At 44.0% G+C, this 26,333-nt stretch overlaps 1 protein-coding gene across 1 annotated transcript in view; it reads left to right on the plus strand.

Annotated features, from left to right (window-relative positions):
- LOC129345063 (autism susceptibility gene 2 protein-like) overlaps positions 1-26,043 on the plus strand; it is a 955,148-nt gene extending 929,105 nt beyond the window's left edge. The window contains 7 exon segments of the mRNA XM_055002049.1: positions 2,665-2,694; positions 4,411-4,482; positions 7,270-7,411; positions 9,586-9,663; positions 12,612-12,695; positions 17,567-17,789; positions 21,464-26,043. Coding sequence (XP_054858024.1) covers positions 2,665-2,694; positions 4,411-4,482; positions 7,270-7,411; positions 9,586-9,663; positions 12,612-12,695; positions 17,567-17,789; positions 21,464-22,691 — 1,857 coding nt within the window. The 3' untranslated portion in view covers positions 22,692-26,043.
- Positions 26,044-26,333: the final 290 nt, after the last annotated feature.

Raw genomic sequence — 26,333 nt, forward strand, 5'->3', positions numbered from 1 at the left:
AGTCTCCCTTCCTAGGTAATGGTAAAGGTAGTCACCTGTGCAAGCACTGAGTCATTACTGACCCATGAGAGGACGTCTCATCACAACGTTTTCTTGGCAGACTTTTTGTTACAGGGTGGTTTGCCATTGCCTTCCCCAGTCATCTACACTTTACCCCCAGGAAACTGGGTACTAAGGCTGCGTCAACCTTGAGCCGGCTACTTGAACCCAAAAGCAAAAAATCCCACTTAAACTTACTAATTTGAATACTGTAATGGATGTTACTATATGAAGGTACCAATTGGTTTATGATTAATAACTGCTTTGAATGGAAGTTTTGATTGCGTACTCTTTGAGAAAGATGGAATTTGAAACAGGATTAAATATGATCTAGACAACCTGTCAGAGGATAATAATCACCGCTTTGGAACTTGTCACAGCCTCTTGGAGTGATCTCCGTTGGAGTAAACATTTCTTGGACTCTTTCCCCATTTGGATACATAGTGCATTTTGTAGTGCTAAGCGTGCATTTGCATTTTATATGGGGTGTGCAATAGCATATCTATTGAATAACACTTCAGCACTAGCACTTTATATAGTGTAATTATTGAATGTTTTAGGGTCTGTTGTCTTGTAAGAATTATCACTCCAATAGGGGGTTTGAGTACCTGAAAGACATTTTTTGTATACTAAAAAGTTCTACTGTGAATTTAAAATGTTTTGTGAATTATGATTAAAATACCTTATATATGTACTTAAATTGATATAGTAGTCAAATTAGTAAGTTTACACGGGATTTTTTGCTTTGGGGACTGGTTACTGCGTTACTCTCTTTGCTTAGAGGCTACGTGAACCCGGCTTCCACCAGGATCGAACTCAGGTCGTGAGCAGAGCTTGGGCTGCAGTTCTGCAGCTTACCACTCTGTGCCACGGGGCTGCTTCTCCCTTCCTAAGCAGCATAGAAACCTCTTGAAACGGAGGAGAACGTAACATTTGCAATATGGCCTGAAGTTCTGTCACTTCAAGAGGAAGAAAAACCCCAAACGTTCAGTTGAGCATGCTCACATCCTTCGCACACTTAAATCGCTCTTGGAATCCTGGCCCTATTCTGAATCAATCCTGTCTGGAAGGTTGACAAACTTTTGTCCTGCGCCTGCAACCAGGAGAGCCGAAGTTCTGTGATGTGAATAAGTGGGCTGAATTTTCAGGGGCAAAATTTATGTTTCCTGATGCTTTCCCAAAACCACTCACCTTTTTCTGAAGCGTTGGGGTTGGGGTGGGGAGAGGAGAGGAGAGGAGGCAGTTGGAGTGCGAGAGGCATAGAAGAGCAATAAATGTGTAATTAAGCGAAGGGAAAGGAGGATGGGAGCTTGTGAGGAGACACAAGGACATGCAATGAGTGGTTGCCACCCAGAGAGTTTCCCTGGAAGAGTGGGAATCCAAGCCTGGAATTCCCGGATCCTAGTCTAATGCACCAGTCTAGCTTCCATAAAGCTCACAGTATTTGTTTATTTACATATATATTTTCTTCATTAACACCTACCTTTCTCCTCAATGGTAACTCAAAGCAGCTACATCATTCTCCGCTCCTCCATTTCTCTTCCCAACAGCCCTGTGAGGTAGGTTAGGCTGGCCCAAGGTTACCCAGCAAGCTTCCCTGGCAGAGTAGGGATTTGAACCTGGGTCTCCTAGATCTCAGTCTGACATTCTAGCCCCGATCGGACCATTTTGGATGTGGTGGTAGGGAACAAGCGGACCCCAACCAGTTTACAAATTTGCCAAACCAATCAATTAAAATTTAAGATTTCATATGCTGACCATCATACATTTAAATTGACAGCTCTTGATTAAAAATGGACTTTTTAGTGAATGTTCATGGATGCTGCCTGTAACTGATGAGCTGTATGTAAGCCGAGTGGAGTTTGACTGTAGAGTCCAGCAACATAAGTAACTTTGCCTCTTCTGAAAAACATGATGTGAGAATCGCTTGTTAGAATTAACCATGAATCGGTCTTCTTTTTGCAGTTTTCAGGTGGAATAAAATTGAAACCCCAAAGAGAAAGCAAAATGTGCTGAATATTTCTCTGGCTGGTGGGGTGTTGCGAGGGAGGGAATCGGCAACTGTTTTGTATAAATATTCTTTATCCACATTTGTTCCAGTGTGAAAATCTTTAAGGCTAAGCTGATGCATCACACAACAACCACTCCGTGCCAGTCTGTATTGTCTTTTCCAATTCTATAATTAATTGACTTTGTGGTTGTTTAAAGGGCAAAAAAGAGAGTGCCTAGGTTTTGACATACATTGTGTTTTGCATGGACAACCCAGCCCCGATTTTTACTAGTTTTGAAATGCCACATTACCGGTTAAGTGTTTCTCATTCTTACAATATTGAATGAATTTAATAAGAAGGCTGGAAGACAGAATATTTTCATGGGTGATAACTTGGTGGCTTGTCAGCACTTAATGCATATTAAGAGTAGGAGAAGGGAGAAAGGGCAGGGGGTAATTTGCTTTTATGATATAAAAATGTCTACCTAGCTTACAGTTGAAATCCAAATGCAAATATTTTAATTCCCACCCCAATGCAAATCTGATCATTTAATTAGAGGAGCCATTGTTTGAGTGACAGGTGTGTAATCTGAATTTCCATTCCTTTTCCCATCTTTCTATCTTTCTTTTTGCAGTTGACAGACCCGTTCAGACCCATGTTGAGGGTAAGCAGTCTTGTTTGTCATCTGTTTTTTTGCTTTGCCGTGAGATTACAATGTACAAAACTCTCCCCAACCAAATCCCTACCTACTATATGGGATTCTGAACTTGACTCAGTTCCTCCTCGGATCACGGCATTCTGAATGACCTGGTTTGGTTTGTGGAATAGGACTGACATGCTAGAAACCCGCCAATCTTCCATTTTGGATTTCCTGACTTTATACACACCACTGCCCGTGTGCAATTAAGCTTTAGCTTTCTTTTCCAGCCCTCTGACTCTGTTGATGAAACAACACAAAAACGAATCTTTATGCATCAAATTGCCTCCGAGCTTCCTGTTTTGAACCGTATTCCGTCACTGTGCTACAACTGCTTCCCTGGAATAAGGAAAAAGGTTCGAATGAAATTTGTCCAACCATGTGGCTCAGCGATGAGCATTTTTGCACATGATTGCACAAACGGCAGTGGTAGGGTTACTGCAAACTACTGTTCTATTTTCTGCTGCATAGATTTTGAACCTTTCCCTTCTCTGGCTTATGATGCTCCATTACTGCTGAATGAAGACATATTTGAGTTGAGACTACTACACTGCTCCAAAGAGTCCAATAGCACCTTTAAGACTAACCAACTTTATTGTAGCATAAGCTTTTGAGAGCCACAGCTCTCTTCGTCAGATGCATGATCAACAGTGCAGTCCTACATAGCTGCACCCTTCTGTACCCAATGACTTAAGCCCTGTGCAGTCAACCCATCCATAGGACCAAGGAGAGGTTGAAGGAGCTCAGTATGTTTAGCCTGGAGAGGAGACAACTGAGAGGTGATATGATAACCATCTTCAAGTACCTGAAGACTGTCATGTAGAGGATGGCACGGAGTTGTTTTCCGCTGCCCCAGAAGGTTGGACCAGAACCAACAGGTTGAAATTAAATCAAAAGAGTTTTCGGCTAAACATTAGGAAGAACTTCCCTACAGTTAGAGCAGTCCCTCAGTGGAACAGGCTTCCTCGAGAGGTGGTTTTTTTAGAGGTTTTTAAGCAGAGACTATATGGCCATCTGACGACAATGCTAATGCTGTGAACTTAGGTAGATTATGAGAGGGAGGGCAGGAAGGGTTACATCAGCGCTTCGTTCTCGTGTCCTCTTCTTACATGCCCAGGGTCAGGCCAATTGAAACCTTTGGGTCAGGAAGCAATTTTCCCTAGGCCAATTTGGCTAAGGATCCTGATGGAGTTTTAACCATCTTCTGGGCATGGAGTAAGAGTCACTGTGTGGGGGGGGGGGTTGTATTTGGGAATTTCCTGCATCTTGCAGGGGTTGGACTAGATGACCCTAGGGGTACCTTCCAACCCTGTGATTCTACAATTCTGTGCATTGATTCACTATGTGGGGAAGGGGCTCTTGCCCTGCTCCCATGTGATTGCTGAGTTGTCTGCATAATGGGAACGTGCAGGGGAAGGGCTCGTGCATGAGCCTTATCCCTGTGACCAGCAACACAGAACATTGCTGATCACAGTGAAGGGGCATGCACATGGGCACTTTGCACGCTTGTACCATACAGACGACTCAGTGGTTGTGTGGAGACAGGAGGGGCAACCCCAGCACACTCACACCCAATTCCTTTCCCTGCGCAGCGAGTCAGTGCTCAGACAAGTTTTCTGCATTGGGCGTTATGCTGTAAGCGCTGTAGCTTTCACCACCCCTTTGTGCATACTTCTTTTACAGAAACCAGGAAAGTGGTGCGCAATGCATGTTCACATTGCTTGGCAAATCTATCACCATCAACAGAAAGTGAAGGTGAGTCTTCCTAGGCAGATGTAAGCATGAATGCACTATATTTTGTTCTAACACACACACAAAATCCACTTGACTTAGCTCAAATGGCTACTGCAGTATTTTGTGCATTTCTGCTTGCACAAGCCCTCCAGCACAAATGGAAATTTTGTGCTGGGTCCACAACATGAGCCAAGCTAGCCGGCGTTAGAATCCCAGTGAACCTTTGACCGTGTCTGTTTCTCCAACACCTTAGCTTGCCCCACCCCACTTGAAACTATTGGTTGATCTGTTTTTATGACCTAATGGGTGGGCAGAGATGCCCTTAGTTTCTGTTGGATTGACTGTTGTTCCATTGAGACAGGGATCTGAGGGTGGCTTTTTTGCCCATGTTGCCTGATTAAACAGCAGCCATTTCTTAACCTTGCCTTTTATTTACTTTTCCAATGCAAAAAGAACTGATTCTGAATAGTGTCTCACCCTTGTAGCCAGGGCTTTTCCAAAGCAATCCTTTCAAATAAAGTTGACATTTGTCTCTATGCGATGGGTAACATCTTTTAAATATTTCTTCTCTGTAACTGATCCTTATTCCCATGATCGAACAAGACCATTTTCTCAGCTTCAGCTTTGTCATTTTTTAATGCAATGTACTTCTGTGAAAAAAGTTATTTTCTGAAAATGTTCCCCTCCTCTTTTTTCATCCCACTCAGTAGGACATTCGGACAGATTCACGTCAGCAGGCACATAAATCATCCCAAATGGGATTTCCATGCCGACGTATGATGGATTAAATGTGCCTGTGAAACCCTGCTTGTGTGTATGTGTGCCAGGAAGATTCCATATAGATTGTACATACTTCACAAGACACACTCAGCAGAGACACACTCAGTAGAGACGTCTCTAAGATCTGATTCAGCGTTCGATTGCCTGAGAAATTCAGTTCCAATTTATATTAAATGTAACTTTCTAGTGGGGGTGGAGTGGTTACACTCGTCACTTGGCTGGTAACTACCTGTCATTAACAATGGAATCCTAAAAAGAGTGACTCCAGTCTAGGCCCATTGAAATCAAAGGGCTTAGACTGAAGTAACTTTCCTTAGGATTGTGCTGTAAGTTATAGATCCAGAGAAGTTAGCTGTGTTAGTCTGTAGGAGCAAAATAGCAAAGAGTCCAGTAGCCCCTTTAAGAGACTGACCAACTTTATTGTAGTATAAGCTTTCGAGAGCCACAGCTCTCTTCGTCAGATGCAACTTTATTGTAGCATAAGCTTTCGAGAACTTATGCTTTCGATGCATCTGACGAAGAGAGCTGTGGCTCTCGAAAGCTTATGCTACAATAAAGTTGGTTAGTCTTAAAGGTGCTACTGGACTGTTTGCTATTTTGCTATAAGTTAGTCATGCCCCAAGAGCCCCGTGGCGCAGAGTGGTAAGCTGCAGTACTAAAGTCCAAGATCTGCTCATGACCTGAGTTTGATCCCGGCAGAAGCTGAGTTCAGGTAGCCGGCTCAAGGTTAACTCAGCCTTCCATCCTTCTGAGGTCAGTAAAATGAGTACCCAGTTTCCTGGGGGTAAAGTGTGGATGACTGGGGAAGGTAATGGCAAACCACCCCATAAAAAGTCTGCCAAGAAAACGTTGTGATATGACTTCCCCCCATGGGTCAGTAATGACTCAGTGCATGCACAGGGGACTACCTTTACCTTTACCTAGTTATGCCCCAGTGTGTAGAAGCATTCCCTTTTAAAATTTCATACTGGTGCTTGCTGTTCGCAGCATCGGTTCCAGGTTTGGGGGGGCCCTCGGAAGAGAATGTCCAGAGCTCTTCCTCTATCTGCTGCCAGGCACTCTACTTGTGCTTCTCTTTCTGCCCACATGCCCCCCAGCCTGTGCACCTCTGCCTGCTTGCAAGCCCTCCCACCACCTGTGCTCACAGTCCTCTGCTCACAGTCATGCAGCCCTTTTCCTGATGGTGTGGGGTGGTATGTGCAGCTGGGATTGCTGCCTTTGTGGCTGCCAGAAGTGCTGCTACTACTGGGCACCACCTGTATATCCTTCTCTGTTGGCATTGGACATTGTGGGTTCACAAGTGGCATGGGCAAAGTGCTTGTGTATGGAACAAAGAAGAGTGCATGCATGGATGGCGGGGGAGTAATTCGGCCATGGGCCCTATCAGGAGTCTTGAACCCTGGCAACTGCCTCGCTTGAGGGTATGCTGGCACCAACACTGGCGGTTAGCAAGTGCAGGAAGGAGGGTTTGCCTGCCCCCTCCCTGGCATCTGTAAGGTCAGGCAAAGCAGCCCAGCAAGCCTTCTCCTTATGGCCACCTCCCATAACTACAGAGGAGCACAAGGATTGGCCAAGAGTTTGGTTGAGGAGCACTAATGATTCCATCTTGCTGTCTTCAGGAACCAGAGAATAACTCTCCTGGTGGCTGCCTTGACCACAAATAATGGACTGTCATTTAATAATATCTTTTTGGACCAATCAAGGGCTGATGCCTAGATTCTAGTGGGACGAGACCTGGCTCAGAAATAAAGCATGCAAAAGTCCCCAGGCTCAACCCATATTGTAATCTCCGGTTAAAGAATCTCAGGCATCAGACGCCAGAAATGACCTTTCTCTGCCCTAGACCCTGGAGTATTCTCTGCCACTCAAGAGTAGACAATATTGAGCTAGCTGAATCAAAATTCTGAGTTTAAGGCAAGCTACATATGTATGTACACAAGTAATTTCTCACTGCATCGTCTTCACTTTCTCTGTAGGCCACCCTAAGAAACATCTTTCTTGAACCGTCACTTTTTTTCTCTGTTTCAGAAACAGATGCAATCCGATCCCCATAAACTGGACTTCGGCTTGAAACCTGAATTTCTAAGCAGGCCGCCGGGTCCCAGTCTCTTTGGGGCCATCCACCATCCTCACGACTTAGCCCGTCCGTCCACCCTCTTCTCTGCAGCCAGTGAGTGTGCCCATCATCCATCTACTATTTATTTGGAAATGGAGCAGGTGGGGGCAGAGCTTGGGGGAAGGAAGGTAAGGGACATGGGTGGATGGTCGCTATGCTCAAGGCACTTAGAAGGGATGGTAGAAATTTGAAGAGGAGGCTCACAGCTGCAGTCTATGCTACCTCAGTGGCTTATCTCACAAGGCAGCAGCACACAGGTTTGAAAGCCAGCACAACTTGAACACTTAATATATTATGGGAGTGTGCATGGCTCAGCGGTAGAGTATCTTGTTTGATCCTGAGGTGAATTACACGGTGATAGAGTATCTTTCTTGTTAGATCCCGAGGTGAATTACACAGTGATAGAGTATCTTTCTTGTTAGATCCCGAGGTGAATTACACAGTGATAGAGTATCTTTCTTGTTAGATCCCGAGGTGAATTACACAGTGATAGAGTATCTTTCTTGTTAGATCCCGAGGTGAATTACACAGTGATAGAGTATCTTTCTTGTTAGATCCCGAGGTGAATTACACAGAGTAAGTCAGTACAGTCAACTGGATGGAAAGCAGTAGACAATGCAAGACGAAAAATGATAATAACATTCAATTTATATACCACTCTTCAGGACAAATTAACACCCACTCAGAGCAGTTTACAAAGTGTGTTATTATTATCCTCACGACAATCACCCTGTGAGGTAGGCGGGATTGAGAGAGCTCTGAGAGAGCTGTGACTGACCCCAGGTCACCCAGCTGGCTTCAAGCAGAGGAGTGGGGAATGAAACCCGGCTCTCCAGATTAGAGTCCTGCCACTCTTAACCGCTATACCAAACTGGCTCCCAGGGATTTAGCCTGTGATGTTCTTCATGTGAAGTTTGTTTATTTAAAATAATTCTATCACATTTTTCTTTCATACACTCAATATGTATGCTATATTGCTAAGCAATGGCCCTTCTCATCATATGCAAACAGCCTTTGAGCTGTCTCTGTTACAATATATTTTGAGTCGGCATCGTACCACCAGTGAATGTTCTGCCTTTGGTCTTGTGATCTGTTGTGCATGTGGAGAGAGAGGAGGAAGTTTAACCTTTCTACCCCAGCACAGTTTCACAAATCCAAACAATGCTCCCAATTTTGTTGTTACCTTTTAAAGAAAAAAAAGAGGGTCCTGATCTATTTTTAATTCTAATGAGCTTTTAACATTGAGTCTCTCTACACAAGACATCTGACACATGAAGAACACGTCAGGAGATGCAATGTTAGCCAGGAAGGATAGTTTACAAAGACAGAGCCAGCAGTGGGACAGAGATTTTGCTATACATTGCAGCTGTGTGAAGGGGCTGTGAAATGCCAGAAGGGAACTTCAGCCCATTATAACCTGTCCAGGTCCAAGCCCGGCTCTGGAAGGCAGCTCCAGCCCAATTCCATTTCTCGCTGCCCTCTGGTTATGATCTCACACAGTTTTAGACTGGAGAGGTGAAGTCCTCTGAGGAGCAATATCCACTGGCTCTGTCTTTTTAAACTACATTTCCCAGCTAACATTGCGTCTCCCTCCACTTGACAAACATGCGCTGAGGCATCTCATGTAGAGAGACTCTCTGAGTGGGATGGTTTCAGTTAGGAAAATCATACAGGAGTGGAAGGGTTAAATCCCCCTCCCTGTGCAGTGAATTATGGATATACATGGCTGAAATTTGTATTTTGAAGATGAGCAGGGAGGAACCAGTGATTTATATCACTTCTAGGTAGTTAAACTGTTGTGAAAGGTAAGCTTCTTTCCTAGTGGCTTCACCTCACATTTTCAGAAACTAAAATGGGATTGTAGTAGGCTTGTTAATGCTTAGCTAACTAATTGGTCAGCATTTAATAACATTTATAACAAATCTTTATGCCTTAGGTTGTCTGTTTTTCTTAACCAGTGCTAAAAGCATCCTGAAGGGAGCATTTTTGAGAGGGGAAAGAATTTTTCTAAAAAATATCCTTCCCGAACCCCTTGACCAAGATCCATGTTGGATCTCCCATGGTTCCCGTTTAGGGCCCCAAAACATCTTGGGATTTTCAGCCACAGAACTCGATTGTTATGTATGTTGGGATCCAAATTCCACGACCCAGAAAGCCAAAAGCAGAGCACAGCATGTGGTTTCCGATCCCTTACTCAGGTAGTGCTTGCTTCGAATTTGTTTTGGCAGGTGCTGCTCACCCTACCGGTCCCCCTTTTGGCCCTCCACCTCATCACAGCAACTTTCTCAATCCAGCTGCCCATTTAGGTAAGTAGAATCCACCAAGATGAAGAGAAAGTAAGCCTGTTCTGTTTTGAGACCACTTCACATTATATGTTTTAATGGAGGGGTGGGTGAGTGTGTTTTGTGAGAGGGAATATGTGTTCTTATTTCCACAATCCCTTGTGCAACAGAATCCCTACTGTGATTGTGTTATACATCTCTTCCCTTTTCTCACAACGCGATATCCTTACTTCCTGCAAATACAGCTTGGGGCATTCTGTCATCTCAGGGTTCCTAAAGAATTTCTGCATTTCGAGAGAAACATGAATAAGGATTCAGCGACTCCTGTTTTAATATCCAAATAAGGGATATTAGCTGCAGGCTAATTTTACATAGAAAAGAACCCAGAGGCCCAGTTTTTCCCCCTATAATTTGATCAGTCCACCTCAGCTCCCTATACAGACATTCTCATTATGACTCTGTCTTATAAAAGTTTTCCCACGTAGTGTTATGCATGAGGAAGCGGTCAGATAAATTTGCCCCTGTCCCACTAATAAGATCAAATAAATGCAGCCATGCTGGGTCTGACTAATAGCCAAACTACAAATGATGAATTACACAAGGGCTGCATGTGAAGGGAGTTGCAATGTTAGCAACTGGAAAGCTGAGTTTTAAAAGAGATTGGAAGGCTTTGTCAATTTCCCCTCTCTACAGAGCTGGGGAGATGGCTCCTCAGAGGGTTTGTTAATTTCCTCTTCATCTCCTAGAACGGGAAATTAACAAACCCTCCAGGAGCGATCTCTGTAGAGAGGGGAAATTGACAAAGTCTTCCGATCTCTTTTAAAACCCAGTTCCTGGCTAACATTGCAACTCCCTTCATGGGCAGTCCTCGTGTAATTCCTCATTTGTAGCTTGGCTCTAAAGGTCCCACAGATGCCCTGGGAAGGACCATCAACAGGGCCCAGAGGCCAAAGCTTCTCCCTGTTCTGACCCCCTCCCCCAGCAATTGGCTGTCCAAGAGATACTGCCTCTAAACATGGAGGTTTTATCATGGCTAATAATCACTCCCGGATCTCTCTTCCATAACTTTGTCTCATCCCCTTTCAAAACAGCCTTTACCGTCATTAAAAACCACAGTCCTGTAAGTACTTTAAAAAGAATTGTCAGGAGACCATTTCGTTAGGCTTCAGTGGCATAGAAAATTCTCCCCCTGCCAACTTTTTCACATCAGAAAAGAGTAGGATGAGCTGCCCGTTATGGTGACCCTTCTTAGCCTTTAGCTTAGCTGAGACAGACCAGGGCCTGGCTAAATTCAGACGGTCACTGTGATGCCTCACGGGAGTTATCGAGTGCTATGAAATTTAATACCTCTTGGAGAAGGATCTTCTGATCACATTAAATTAATCCAGAGTTCTTTGCACAACGGGGATTGGTAGCAGTCAGGAAGGCACCTGAGAGCCAGCTTGGCTGAATGTTTAACCATCTACTCCATGATAAGAATAGGGTTGCCAGCAACTGGAGCTTAAAGTTCTCCTGGAATGACAGCTGATCTCTGGGCTACAGAGATTTTATTTATTTATTATTTATATTTATTATTATTTAGAATCCACCTTTCTCACTGAGACTCAAGGTGGATTACACAGTATAAGTCAACACGATCATTGATCGTAACATTCAGTAAACACTGCAGTAGGGTATAGATAACAGAGATTTGAACACAAGTAGAAATCAGTTCTTCTGAAGGAAATGGCAGCTTCAGTGGGCAGAATCTATACTATCCTGTTCCCGCTAAGTATGCTCTGCCCTCCTCGGGCATTGTCCCCAAATCCCCAGGAATTTCCCAAGCTGGAGTTGGCAACCATACCAGATCAAAACAGAGATGGGGCCTTAGCCCCTGAAAAGGAAGGAATGCAGGCATTATCGGGCAAACGCAGCGACAGCTGCCTCAGCAGCGCTACCGCAGCCCCCAGAGCAAGTGGGGCCTCGCTCACCTGAGTGGTGGCTGGCCAATCAGGACAGGATTTGGTTAGTAACCGCATCGTCTCCTCGATGATGGCAACATTGCTTCTCAAACTGGGGGATGCCGATGCTTTGTGAGGGTTTTTCACAGGGCCTGGGAATTGCAGGAGGGGCAAAAGCCTGGTGTGTGTGTGTTGGGGGGGGGGTCCTCACTACTCATTCAGTGATCCCGGCTCACCGGGGAGGGAACTCAGTGGCCTCAGAGTGAGAAGAAAGGCAGATAGCCACCTGGGATCCTTCTCCTCTCTTCTCAAGAAAGCTTAGGAGCCAGGAGCTGACACTTCTTCATTGACCAGCTCCCAGCCTCTGATGAAGATGGCTCTGCAGTCCATGTGTGCCCTCTTCAAGCTTCCAGCCACTCAGACAGGAAGACCCTCCCCCAAGTAGAGTCTGTACCTGTGGCAGCTGTAGCTGTTTCCCAACCCGCCCAGTCCTCTCCTGCGCCCTCATTGCCGTGGCAGATGGCCAGCCCTTAGAGGTCCAGGGCCCGTTACTGCCTCCTCCCGGGATCACAGCGATCCCCCCGCAACTTCACATACCCACACAACTATTGGGTCTATAGGGCTTTTTGCCCTCATCAGCTTTTTAAAGATTTATTAACCAGCAATTAGAGAAGAGAGCCTGGATGGTAAGAAAGCTAATTTGGGAGGAGAAGGAGGCAAGATATATTTTTTTTAAAAAAAAATCCTCCCTAAACAGGAGGCTGGTGTGGGAACTGTGATTCAGCAAATCAGGGACGGACTGGCTTCAAGAGAAGCCCAATAGCCCCTGATCCTCTCCCGAGGCCATCTTGCTACGCTCCCCCCCCCCCGCCCCCCTGGGATGAAGCCATTGAGAAGGCTGTAAGGGCAGAGAGGGTCCCCACAAGAACAAAACTGAAGCTGTCTATCCAGCCTCTGCTTGTCTCTTGTAATGGAGTGGTGTTCCTTCGTAGATAACTCCCTTCCCATTAGAATCTTTCCATTTGGTTTCAGAGACTTTTAATCGGCCCACGACGTTCACCAGTCTCGCAGCCGTGAGCGGCAATGCCTTCGGGGGACTCGGGAACCCTGCAGTTAGTGAGTAACTTCTCCTCTAGCTCTGACTGCCTCTAGGTGGGGGTTTGTTGGATCATCAAGGGTGCTGACCCAGAGCTAAATTCTGACACACTTAAAAACATTGAGACAAGCTCCAACCTGTCCAAGCACTCTCCTGTGGCCTTATTTACATCATGGTGCTAAAACTGTACTGTGTCAGACTACAGGTCACATGATTGAATGGCCCTGAATGCAAACATTCCCTGCATGTAGAAAACCAGCATGCCAAGGAGAAGAATGAATCAGGACTTTTCTGCCTGACATGCTAGCTTTTTCATGCAGAGAGGTTTTTTTTTTTTATGAGGCTCCTACCTGCAGCCTGAATTGGTACAGCTCACATGCTATCTGACTTCCTTGGGGAAAATTAGGTGTGTAACTTCCCTGCAGGCTACAGCTTTGTGGTGGGGAAATACTTCCAGGAGATACTCTGGTCCCCCAAATCTATTTATGTAGTCTATTTTTATCCCACCTTTCCTTCCTATATAGTTCACCTTTCCCAGTTTTATCTTCTTAACAACCCTGTGAGGTAGGCTACACTGAGAAACCAAATGATTTACTGGCTCAGGGTAACCCTGGGAGCTTGATGACAAAGGGAGGATATGAACCCAGATCTCCCCAATCCTAGTCTAACTATCACGCCACCTCTCAGATAACACCTTGGTTACAAACTCAGCCTCCCCTCCACTCCCAGAAAGAAAAAAAAGTGAATAGGGCAAGTTTATAAATGCATGTTCCACCTCTTCCAAAAGTGTTCAGACTGGCTCTCATTATTTAAAAGCATACATTAAATCTTAATAAAGCCATGACATTTAAAAACAGTCAATAAAAAAAGTCCAGGAGCTATGCACGGCAGTTACTTTAAAAAAAAACCATAAAGCCACTTTTACAGCTAATCGCAAAAACAGCCTTAAAACCCTACCAAATAGCAAATTTGTCTGCCTAAAAACTGAGTTGGATAAGTGGATAAAAAAACAGCGCCATGGATCAGACTATCTAATCCAGTTTCCTTTTTCCAGTAGCGGCCTGATAGAGGCTCCGTGGAAGCCTAGAAACTGGAAATCAAGGCAACAGCCCTCCTGTGCTGTTTGTCCTCCGGTTTTTGGAGGTACGCTGCCTCTGAACAAGGAGGTTCAATTGGCTGAGATAAAGGAAACCATGAGACAGTGGAACTCTTTTAAAATTAATTAATTAGGATAGTTATACCCTGGTTTTCTCCCCCAAGCAGTTTACCACATCGTTCATCAGAACAAAACCACAAGAGTAAGGAGAAAAAAACACATCCTGGTTGGCATGGGCCTGAAGGAGTCTGCCCCTTCGTCACTTGTATCCTGCAGAGTACTGACTCCTTGTGTTCATTTAATGGTCTCAGATATAACACCAAACCATAGTTTTGTGCTCTCCGCATGAGATTTAAAGAAGTTTCAAGCTCCCTTGGTCAATCTCCTCTCCTTTCCTGCTTCCTCCCATTCCTAAAACAACAAGCTCGTTAATTTAATTCCATGTCCATAGCAAACCATTGTTTGCCGTTATACCTAAAACAGCAAACTTTGGTTTGAGCTTTCCTAGGGTTCTTGTCCCATCATTTAGGAATGTGTAAACCAATCAGTTGCCTGCTCAATTCCACCAGGACTGCTTGGTTACTGCTCCATAGGCATGGATGAGAAGGAGAGGGAAGAATCCTCGAGGCTTTTTTACCAGCAGCAATCCATGGCTAACCATGACGTTCATTTGTTACTATTTACTTACTTCATTTATCACCCACCTTTTTTGAAAGAAGGTGAACTACAGAATTACCTTTTTTAAAAGAAATGCAATAATGACCAATATAATGCATACAATAAACAGTGCCGTAAACTAGATTACACCATTAGGCAATTAAACAGTACAATAAAATTAGTGCTTCTGGACTCGAATCTTGCAATAAAATTAGGTTACATCATTAGGGGAGAATGAAATAAAACAAAAGTAGAATATACTGTAAACAATGCTGGGGGAAGGGAGAAAAAAGAAAAGAAAAAATGCTTAGAGTTATACACAGACAATTAATCCCTGCAACTGTATTCTCAGTGGGTTGGATCGAGCCAGCTCTTTTGCCAAATTTTGCTCCACTCTCTCTTCATTAGAGCCCTTATCCCACATGGTTTCTGCTGATGAAATCCCCACAGTTCCCAGCCTAACCTTTCTGGTGGCCAAATGGGACTCCTTCCTCCATTTTTCACCAGCAGAGTAGCTGCCTGGATCCAACTCGCTATAAAAAGTGCCGTCTTGCACAATTCCATGTGATCACATTCCAAGCATGCCAGCTTCTGGACTTCCATTGAAAGCTTCATGGGCCGAATTCGGCATCCATGGACGATACAATTTGAATTGAGTCCAGACACATGCACGTGCGCATATACACACAATCAATTGTATAGATTAATCTGAAATTAAATGTAGAAGCTTCAAAGTCAAAGAATTTATTTATATATTTACTTGATTTCTTTATTTACTTCATCCCTGCCTTTCTCCCAAAATGGCTTATATCACTCCCCACACCACTATTTTATCTTCACAACAATCCTGTGAGATAGGTTAGGCTGAGCATGTATAACTGGGCCAAGGTCACCCAATGAGTTTCCATTGCAGAATCGGGATTTGAACGGGGATCTTCTAAAACCTAGTCAGAAGCTCCAACCACTACACCACACTAGCCCTCAGTTTCTGATGTAGAATAAGACATGCATAATCCTTGTACTTCGATGGTTAGTGTGCAATCCTAAAAAGATATACAGCTTTCTAAATCCTCGGAAGTCGATTGGCTTAGAAAGGAGTAACTCTGCTTATGAACTGCACTTACTAAACTATCAGATTCCAAGCTCAGCCAGTTGCCCTGCGTTTGCTCCATCTTGCATAAAAAGCAATCCTGCTTAAGTGAGTTCCTTGTTACCTTGCGTATTTTCACGGTTTCCCAGCCCAACGAGATAATAAGAAGTTAGACTTAAAGGCTCTTCAGACTTTCGTGTGGAATTGTACAAATCCACAAGCTGGAACAGCTGCTGTTCCCCCAGGGATGGGTTTAACTTAGGCTTGAAACTGGGAGGTCCGTCCCCAATATTCCACTCAGCTGTAAGTAGGACCTGCTCTTTTGGGGTTATAAAATAAAGACCATCAGACATGCAGCTGGCTGCATCAGACTTTGGCAGAAAAAAAGAAGAACCAGGTGCAAAGAGAAAGGAGGCATTGCTCAAGGTGATGCTCGAAATACTCCATAGAAGATCCCCTGACGAAGCCTGAAGTGAAACGCGTAGCGATCTTAAAAACTTCAATAAATCCTTGCACCTTGCACCTGCCTACTGGTGCGCCCATTGTTTCTCCTACATCAGACTCTGGCCAGGTCTAGGACACAGAAACAGTCCCTGAGAGGATCTTTATGTATTTTAAATCTTTGGATGTTTACAATTTGTAATTTTAAATTGTATGAATTGTTAGATGTATTTTAAATTTGTATGTAAATTGCAATCCACCCTGAGCCTGCTGGTGTGGGGAGGGCGGGATATAAATCTAATAAATTAAATTAATTAAAGCCATTGTGGAGAAGAACATAAGAGCAGCCATGACTGTTCGGGCTCCAAGGTCCATCTTGTCCACCATCTGTTTCACACAGTGGCCATCTAGATGCTCCTGGAAGTCCTGCAAGGAGGACCCAGAGGTCAAAGCCTTGCTGTATTCCTGCCCTTCTCCCCAGCACTGGCATTTGGAAGGATACTGCCTCCAAACATGGTGTATCCATTTAGTCACTGTGACTAATAACTGTTCATGGATCCATCTTCCACCATGGATATTTTCTGATACCCATTTCAAAGCCCTCACTGCATCCTGCGGCAGTGAATCCCACAAGTAAATTATTGTTGGAGTGCAGTCATGCTTTCTTTTGGCAGCCCTGAGTATAAGAGCAGCCAGATTTAGTTGCATCCAATATGGAAGCCAGATTTAACCCTGTTTCATGATTTAGGGTCCTATCAGAAAGGCAATTGTCGTATCATATCAAAGGACCGAAGTAGACTTATGCAGCCTGCTCTGCTGTAATATATAGAGTTGAAAATGAAATCCTGCCCTTACAGCTGACTTATGGTGCCCCCTGGTGGGGTTTTCACAGCAAGAGACTAACAAAGTGGTTTGCCGTTGCCTGCCTCTGCAACCTTCGTCTTCCTTGGAGGTCTCCCATCCAATTACTAACCAAGGCCGACCCTGTTTAGCTTCTGAGATCTGACAAGATCAGGCTCTCCTGGGCTATCCAGATCAGGGCCATATATATAATGTTGCATAACTGTGATCTAGTTTGCTTTGGACAAATCCATACTTGGCATTTGGAGCTTACTTGTAACTTTTCCCAGCAACAGCCTCCACAAGTTTCACTAGTCTGTAAAGTGCATGGCAAGAAAAGATGGGAACTCAGTTTGGTGGTCATTTTTCCTGGATAGATTGGACACATTTTCCTCCACAATATTCTTCTGTACTATTGTGTCTTATATGGGGGAGGGCTGCAGGTGAAATTTTCTCCCACGTCTCTGGAACCCTATTCCTGATTAGGAAAACGGTCGTTTTGGACTGTCCCATCCCACCCACCCCTCTCCACCTTCCCAAATTAAATCCCTAGCCTTTTGAAATGCCACGTTGTCTCACTCACCTCTAAATCTCCTTTCCTTTTCCAGCTCCCCATAATATGTATTCATTTTAAACTCTGAGTGCAGTAAAAAGTTGGGTTTTATTGGTAAGTACCGTCAACGGGGGACCTGATTGCTTTTCTTCTGAAACTGTTTTTGTTTTTGTTCTTTTGTGTGTGTGTGTTTTTCCCCACTTCGCCATTCCAGCTCCCAACACTATGTTCGGCCACAAGGATGGCCCCAGTATGCAGAACTTTAGCAACCCTCACGAGCCCTGGAACCGTCTGCATCGAACTCCTCCTTCATTCCCGACTCCTCCGCCCTGGCTGAAGCCAGGGGAGCTGGAACGCAGTTCGTCTGCTGTAGCTCATGAGAGAGATAGAGATGTAGATAAAGGAGACTCTTCTCTTAGTAAAGATGACAAAGAAAGGTATGGAAGACCTTGACGGAGGGCAAGGCGGGGTGGGGACCGCTCAGCTTTCATTCAGCCTCTTCTTAGTATGGCAATTATTTGTTCGAAAAGCATCCTGGAAAAATAGCATGGAAATCTTGCTTACCTCACTCCAGAATCTAGCAACTCGCACTTCCTTTGGTGGAAAGAGGTTGGGGTTCAGTGGCAGAATACAAGCTTTGCATGCCAAAGGTACCGGAGCGGCCTTGACACCTCTAGTTTGAGGATCTTGGGTAGCTAGGGTCGGGAAAGACCTTGTTTGCTTGAGACACCAGAAAACTGCTGCCAGCCAGAGGTGTAGTAGATGGACCAAGTACCTAACAGTATAAGGCAGCTTCATATATGTGCATTGTGTTTCTGTGAATGAATGCAAAAATCTAACTCTAATGCCAGAGTACACATTTCCATATCTTAATTTGCATTTTTTGTATGAGGGAAGAGTGAATTTCCCTGTTCTCTTCCGTTATTGTTCTAGGTATGAGCTCTGTGCCAATTTAACTAGAATTTCCAAAACAAATTCCAGAATTGTAGCATAGGCAGTTTTCATTAATGTCTATCTCCCCTACCCTTTACTGATGTGCAAAGGAGCATTGATAAAACACTACAAAAAAGCAATTTCGACATGATCAAACAGATGATTGCATCAAGATGTTATCTGTGCAATTTTCACTGATCCAGACGCAATCTTTGTGTGAATCAGGAAAAAAAAACACCCCAAAAGATTCTTGGTAGATACATCATCAAGATTGCACTATTGATGTGACAGTACACAGCTGCTCATTCATGATGTCATGGTGGTGAAAAGACAGAAATTAACCAAAGCAGTTGAAAGCTGAATTGGGAAGCAGACAGCTCTCTGTATAAAATATGGAAATGGATACAATTGAGAAGATTCCTTAGGTCTTGATTCCCAGTGGAGAAGTTCTGAGGAGGAGGAATTGGGAAGCACGCTGTCTTTCTACAGTGGGATCTATTTAGTTTGGGGGATGGAAGTTTCCCACCCAACACACGCAAGATTGGTTTCCTGGAGCTGTCATCTTTGTCGCATGTTATAGCAAAGGGGGTGGGAACTTTCCCAATGCTGCAGGACGGGAGAACTGCGGAGGTTCAAACGCCTGCGCCACTAAAAAGGCGCCACATCTCATTTCAAATCCCTTGCAGATCACTGAATTCCGTTGCCTCTTAAAAAAAAAAATTACAGCCTTTTCGATGTTTTTATGGACGTTACTTACATGTGGAGTGAGCTGCCTCGGTGCCTTGTCTTACCAGGGCTTTGTTTCTCAGGGTAGAAGTGCTGGGACTTAGGTTCTTCTGGAAATTGCACCCCTCTGCCCATGGATGGCGAACCCCCAACACCTGGGGCATGGGCATGAGCCAGAGTTGAAGGGTGTTATCAGGAAGAGCAATACAGTGCTATTGTACTAAGGCATTCAGATAGTATACAAAGGTCCAGTGTCAGTCCAGCACAACTGCTGAGCCTTCCAAAAGTCTTCTTTGCTGGCCAGGCGCAGAGGAGGGGCCTTCTGGGATGTCACCCACTGATTCTCATAGCAAGACGTTGTTAAGGCATCATATTCATCCCCCCCCCCCTCCAAAACCACAACCCATTAACATTCAAACCGTGAACATACATGAAGGTGCCTTATACTGAATCAGGCCATCAGGCCGTCCAAATCTGTATTCTCTATTCAGATTGGCAGTGGCTCTCTGGCGTCTCAAAGGCCTTTCACATCATCTCTTAACTGATCCTTTTAACTGGATATGCCAAGAATTGAACCTGGGACCTTCTGTGTGCCATGCAGATGCATGTCTACTGAGCCACATTGCTTCCCCTAAAGACAATTCTATTATTGTTGTTGTTGTTGTTGTTGTTGCTGCTGCTCCTGCTCCTGCTCCTGCTCCTGCTGCTATTATTACTATTATTATTAAACAATTACATAAAATTTTTATAAAAACATAACACATTACCATAAACAATTTCTTCTCTCCATTTCATTACTCCCATATACACAGCATTTTATAGTCAATGTTTTAACTTCACAGTTGATCAACAATAGCCATTCTTGGTTCATAAAGACAATTCTTAAAGTCTGCTTTTGGTGAATGGCCCATTAGGATGTTCTCAGTGCCACCTTCGTACAGTGTGTTTTTTCACACTCTTGTTTATTACACCGATATACCACCTTCCATGCAAATGTGGTGTGTACCCAGACCTGCTTAATTTATGCAAGGTTGCTGCATTCTGTGTCTTATGGGGAGGGGATGTGGCTCAGTGGCTTCTGCTTGGCATGCAGAAGGTCCCAGGTTCAGTCCCTGACATTTCCAGTTAAAAAGGACCAGACTGTAGGTGATGTGAAAGAGTTCGACCTGAGACCCTGGAGAGCTGCTGCCAGTCCGAGTAGACAAGACTGACCTGGGTGGACTGATGACCTGATTCAGTATAAGGCAACTTAGTGCGTGTATCTCCTAGAACCTCGACTTCTTCCTATTATGGGAGCTGTTTCTTCACATTTGGGGACCATTGGTCCCATCAAGGTGAGTTGGGTTGATAGAGTTTTTGTTGTTGCTGTTTGGAAGCACAGGTTCAAAGGTGGAATTTGGACCATGGTCAAAAGAGAGGGATGGGTGCTAGTCTTTGTTCATTTATATCGTTCCGTCCATCTCAGAAGCACGTAGAATGAGCTAACAAAATTTATTCAGTTAATAAAATCCCAATTAAATAAAGTGTTTGTTAAAAATAGAGAAGTGTGAAACAGCAAAAGATGACTTTCTAAAGCCAGTTCTCAGCCTCCTCTTTCAAAAGTGAGTCTAAACAAAATGGTTTCCACTTGCCATTTCAAAGAAAGGAAAGGGGGGGACAAACAACATCTAGAAATCTGAGGAACCACTGCAGAAAAAGACCTTGCCTTGTTGCCACCCAAAGGGGGATCAACTGTGATCATCTCACCACAAATAAGGTCCTCTGAGGAAAGTCTCGTAGGATATTGGCTTGCTTTTTTCATACTTCATTAAACTATCTTTCCTCATTGAACATCAAGACTGTATATGTAGAGTTTTCAGAGTGTCTTCCCTTCCAAGTATTGACTTGCTTAGCTTCAGTAAAGCTATATTGAGTGCCTTTTGACTATGCCCTAGGACATTCCCTTTCTTCCTCTGGCAAATTATTTTAGACAAAATAAATATAATTTGGAAGGGGTTTGTTTATAGATGCTCCACGTTCTCTCTATCAAAAGATAGAAGATTCTCTTTGCATTCCCAGGACACAACCAAGTGTGGGTTGATATCCTAACTCCTAGAAGTCATTTGGACTGCCGTTTGTGAACTTCACTAAAAGTGGTAGGAGTTGAGCACATACCAACTAAATAAGGTGTTTCATTTCTCATTGTAGGACCAATAATGCTAGGAAAAGTGGAAGGCAGTAGGAAAAGAGGAAGACTTAAAATTACATGGCTTCAATAAAAGAAGTCACATCTTCCCGTTTGTAAGTCTGTTAATGATAGGCCGTTTTGGAGGTCTTCCATTCATAGGGTTGCCATAGGTTGGAGGCAACTTGACAGCACATAACACATACATGTGGCATTTCAAGGCTCAGGCTTTGGTCTTCCTTGCTGTAGTCTCCAAAAATATTAACTGTTGTGCTTTGCTGCTTTTAGGGAGAGTATTGAGAAGAGACACCCCAGTCATCCTTCGCCTGCACCTATCCATTCCACAAACTCTCTTGGACATAGCCGAAGCTCAGCCGAGCAGATCAGGAACCATCTGAACCCTGAGGTTCGAGAGAAAGAAAAACCCAAAGAGAGGGATCACACCGAATCACGGAAGGACGTTAACGTTGATGAGCACAAGGCAAAGGATAGCTACGTTTCAGAAAAAGAAGGCCTGACCCACGAGACCAGAGCATTAGAAGAATCCAAACAAACATCTCGCGTGCCCTCGCCCTACGTCAGGCCACCGGTTGTGGAGAGCACCAGACCTAACAGCACCTCTAGTCGAGAAGCTGATAAGAAGAACGAGGCAGTGTACGAGAGCTTGAAGAAGGCCAGTGAAGTCAAGGTGAAAGAGGAAAGGAAGGAAGATCATGAAGTTCTACCCGAAGCACCGCAGACTCATCGGCCGTCGGAGCAACCCCCACCCCTGCCCACATCCAACATCCATCCAGGCCCTTTGGTATCGATGCCCATGACGGTGGGTGTAACTGGTATCCATCCCATGAACAGCATCAGTGGCCTGGACAGGACTCGCATGATGACACCTTTCATGGGAATCAGTCCGATTCCAGGCAGCGAACGTTTCCCTTACCCTTCTTTCCATTGGGACCCAATGAGGGATCCATTGAGAGATCCCTATAGAGACTTGGACATCCATCGGAGAGACCCTTTGGGCAGAGAGTTCCTGCTACGGAATGACCCACTTCACCGTCTCTCTGCACCCCGGTTGTATGATGCAGAGAGGTCTTTCAGGGACAGAGAGCCACATGACTACAACCACCACCACCACCACCCCCTTTCCGTTGACCCTCGTCGTGAGCACGAAAGGGGGGCCCATCTGGATGAGCGGGAGCGGTTGCACATGCTTCGAGAGGACTACGAGCACGTCCGGCTGCACTCAGTTCACCCGGCTGCTTTGGACGGACACTTGTCTCACCCAAGTTTAATTACGCCAGGACTCCCCAGCATGCACTACCCCAGAGTCAGCCCTTCCTCGGGGCTTCAGAATGGGATTCTCAACAAAACTCCGCCCACAGCAGCACTTAGCGCCCCACCCCCTCTCATTTCCACTCTGGGACCCCGCCCTAGCTCTCCCAGAAGGACTACTCCTTTGTCAACAGAAATACGGGACAGGCCACCTTCCCATACACTCAAAGACATAGAGGCACGATAGAACTGGAAGTATGCGCCAGAGAAAGAACATTATAAATGAACTTCAATATAATAGATCTTCTTACTCAAAGAAAGCAAAAAAACAAAACAAAACTGTAGACTTTGGGTATGACCCAACTGTACACAATGTATAGACCCAAGTGTGCAAAGATTTCTTTTTTTTTTTAATTTTGTCTGTTTGTATATTGTATGTTGGCAACTGTTTTCACAATTTTTGGAAAACAGTCTGTGCTTTTCCCCCCTTTATTCTTTTCCATTGTTTGAAAAGTCCCTATAGGAACATGGAGATTTAAATCAGTATTTTGGGTACAAGCAAATGCAAAGTTATCTCTCTTCTTTTTCAGCGGGAAGTGAAAAAAAAACCTGTAGATCTTTTTCCTGTAATTTTTTTAAAAAGTTACTTGATGGGTTAATGGGTCATATATGCAAAATGGGTAAGACAAAAGCTTTACTTTGTAAATATGTACATAGGGAAAATGCTGAGTAACATAATACAGTAATACTTCTTAAACTGTGCTGTTTGCAGACTTTAATCCTGAAGAATGCCGCCCAGAGTTGGCTGCAGTCCATATATTGTTATAGGATAGTTAAACCCCTTCAACTATGCAATTAATTTTAAGGCTTTTCACAAAAGCCTGTTTAACTCAAAGGAGCCTTGTCAACCCACCCAACTACATACTTAAAGTCATATTTTCCCTGAACCAAACAAACTTCTTGTCATCCTTTTGAGATGAGCAAATAAGCCATCAAAATAGGCCTTCATCTTCCACAACAAGACTCAGTTGCTTATTCTTTATATCTAGAGCTTTTTTGTTTGCAGAGTTGTACATTGTAGGGCCATGTCTGTCCTTGTAGCAAACCTGTGAATCAATGCTCTTGCTATTGTTTTTTTTAAAAATGAAACTAAAGCAATGGTTTCCCCAAAGCCACATCTTGCATCAATAGTGAAGCAACCTAATTCACCTGTCCCAGATCCAACAAGATAGCCAGCATTCTGCACAAACTCTTCTGTAGCTTGTCTGTTATCAGATGAGGACCCAGAATCCTGACCTGTACAAAGGTTCTATAGCATGACTCAGCTGTGTGTGCAGTGGCCTCTTAGCTATGGCAATTAGACATGAGGTGGGCAGTTTCTTAGGCCATTATTAATAGCATCTCCAGTCATAAGTACAGCTGTGCCATAATGTTCCTAGAGTAGACTCACCTATTCCACAAATGGTACAGTTGTTGTAGAAGCTACAGTTACTAAGGAGAGAGCTGTTGAGTTGTCATCACTTGAATGCTCTCCACAATGGCCAGATGTTCAGCAACTCCTGTGACTGTTCTCCAACTACCCTTGCTCCTTCTCTCAAGAACATGAAACTAATTTGCTGAGGAGCGATGAGGAACACATCCCATGCTTGCTAGGCAATGGAAGGTTTTTTTCCTTGACCACCTCCTAGGTAAATAAATCTGAAACCGTATTGAGTAGGGGGTGTGTGCTTTGGGTTTCCAATTTAGGTTTTTAACCCGAATCAGGCCCAATTCAGAATGATTCAGTATTTCTGAATCAGCCCCAGCATTGCTGAGCCAATTCGGAAATACCAAAGCAAAGCTTTCTGAAGCGCTTCAGAATGCTTCGGAAAGCTTCAAGTAGTGTGTGGACAGCCACAGCACTTTTCTTGCTGTTTTGTTGTAGTGAGTCACTCACTACCCCCCGCTCCTCCCCCCAGCCATCGGGTAAAAAAAGGCAGTGGGAAGCTTGAAAGCAGTGCTTTTCTTGCTGTTTGCAAACAGCAAGAAAAGTACTGCGGCTTCTGCCACTCTACCCAAAGTTTTCTGAAGCAGCTTAAATACCTGAATATTTTTCCCGCTTTGGTAAACCTAAAGCGAGAAAACCAAATCTAGTATTGAATGTAGAGAAGAGGTCACAGGAACGTTCCACATCTGCCCGCTTCCCAGAGCATAATGATGGTAGAGCACTAGAGGTGGTAGGAACTCACTCCTCAGTAAGGGATGGTCTTACAATACTCAAGAAATTAATTTGAAAAATGGGAGTGGTTACTTGTAACATTTTTTACCCCTGTTGCTCACCTGGAAGTTCTTGGACTCCTTCAGAAGTTTATAAGCAAATATGTTAACAGTAAGATTGTAATTTCTAAAATGTGTATTGAAGGCCCATTAATACGAGGGTTGCACCCTGTACCCATCTGAAAACGGCTTTATGCAGAAACATCTTGTTTGGGGAATGCTGTTCCCATTTGGGAAAGGAGCCATTAATTGATTTTTTTTAGGGTTGCGTGGCTATACATGCTTTCCCATTTTCTCTTGTGAACAAAGCAAGACTCAGTGAGCAAGGCAAGGGAGTAGTGTGGGGGTTGAATACTATCTATCAGGTTTTGACCGGCAGAAGCAGAAAATTCCCCACTTTCCTCTTCTCTCAGTAGCCTCAAAAAGATTATATTGAAGGACTAAAGAATCCGCATGGAATAGGGGGAGCTGCAGTGAGAAGGGGAATAAGGGAAGCTAGTCTCTCCTCCATTTTGCAGTAGGAGATGACCCCTGCCTTTTCAAAAACAATGGGTATGTCTGAACAGGAAATAGATACTTTCCCCCACACACACACCAGTCAGTCTGTCACTTGCAGCCTCTCATTTTGGTTTATAATCTCTGTGATTAGCACGACATGTTCCAGCCACAGGAAGAACAACCTCAAGAAAATACATGTGATTTGTTTTTTAAAAAAACTCATAAAACACTAGCTTTTTGAAACCTTTTATCTTCTTTTCCCTCTCGTGCTGCAGTTCTGTTTGAGATAATTGGGTGAAAATATGACTTTTATCAGAAAGCGTTCAATATCTTATCGACTCCTGGACTGTAAAATTTGTGTATGAAATAAAAAATTAGTTCCATTGGTCTTCTAGTGTATGAAAGTGCTATCTCAAGTCGTTTTCCTGTTTTGACAAAAAAAAAAAGTCTAATTACAGACCGCTGTTTCTAATGATCAGAAATCTATTTTAGTAGTCCACTAAAAGTTTTAGTTGTGAACTTCCAATTTTGTGAACTCCAGATGTTGTGCAGTGGTTTTTTTTAAAAGAACAAGACAAAATGAACAAAAAAAACAATCCTGAAAAACAAAACAATATGTATACTGGGATGGTAGTGGTAGCTTTCAGTATTGTAAAGAAATTGTTATATACAAACTTTTTTGCTGTTTATCCTGTATGTAATAAAGTCCTTTCTAGATCCTATGTGAAAAGGGGTGGGAGGGGGAGAAAAACCTGAAGCGATATTCAATCCACAGCATGTTTCCTCATCAGCGAAGACTTGTGTAATGTAAATCTGTGCCATGTTATTAAAAAATGTGAACTAAACCGGCAGGTGCTTCTTTGTCCAGAGTCATACTCACAAAGATTGGCCTCCCTTGTTTCCGAGTAGAGAGGTGCCCTGCTTATATGTGGGATGGAGTGGATTTGAATCAACGTTTCATTTGCATATCAAAGTGTGGAGCAGGGGTCGGAGAGGAAGGTCTTTTCCACACTGGGCTTTTTGTCAATTCTGGCCGCATACTGCATCGATTTCTCTCCAGAGTTCTGCATGCATGATCAAAATGCCCCAATTCAGTCTCCAAACTGCTTCATGGACTTTTTTTTTGCGCTTTTTT

Source organism: Eublepharis macularius, chromosome 17 (genome assembly GCF_028583425.1).
Source record: "Eublepharis macularius isolate TG4126 chromosome 17, MPM_Emac_v1.0, whole genome shotgun sequence".
Lineage (NCBI taxonomy): Eukaryota > Metazoa > Chordata > Lepidosauria > Squamata > Eublepharidae > Eublepharis > Eublepharis macularius.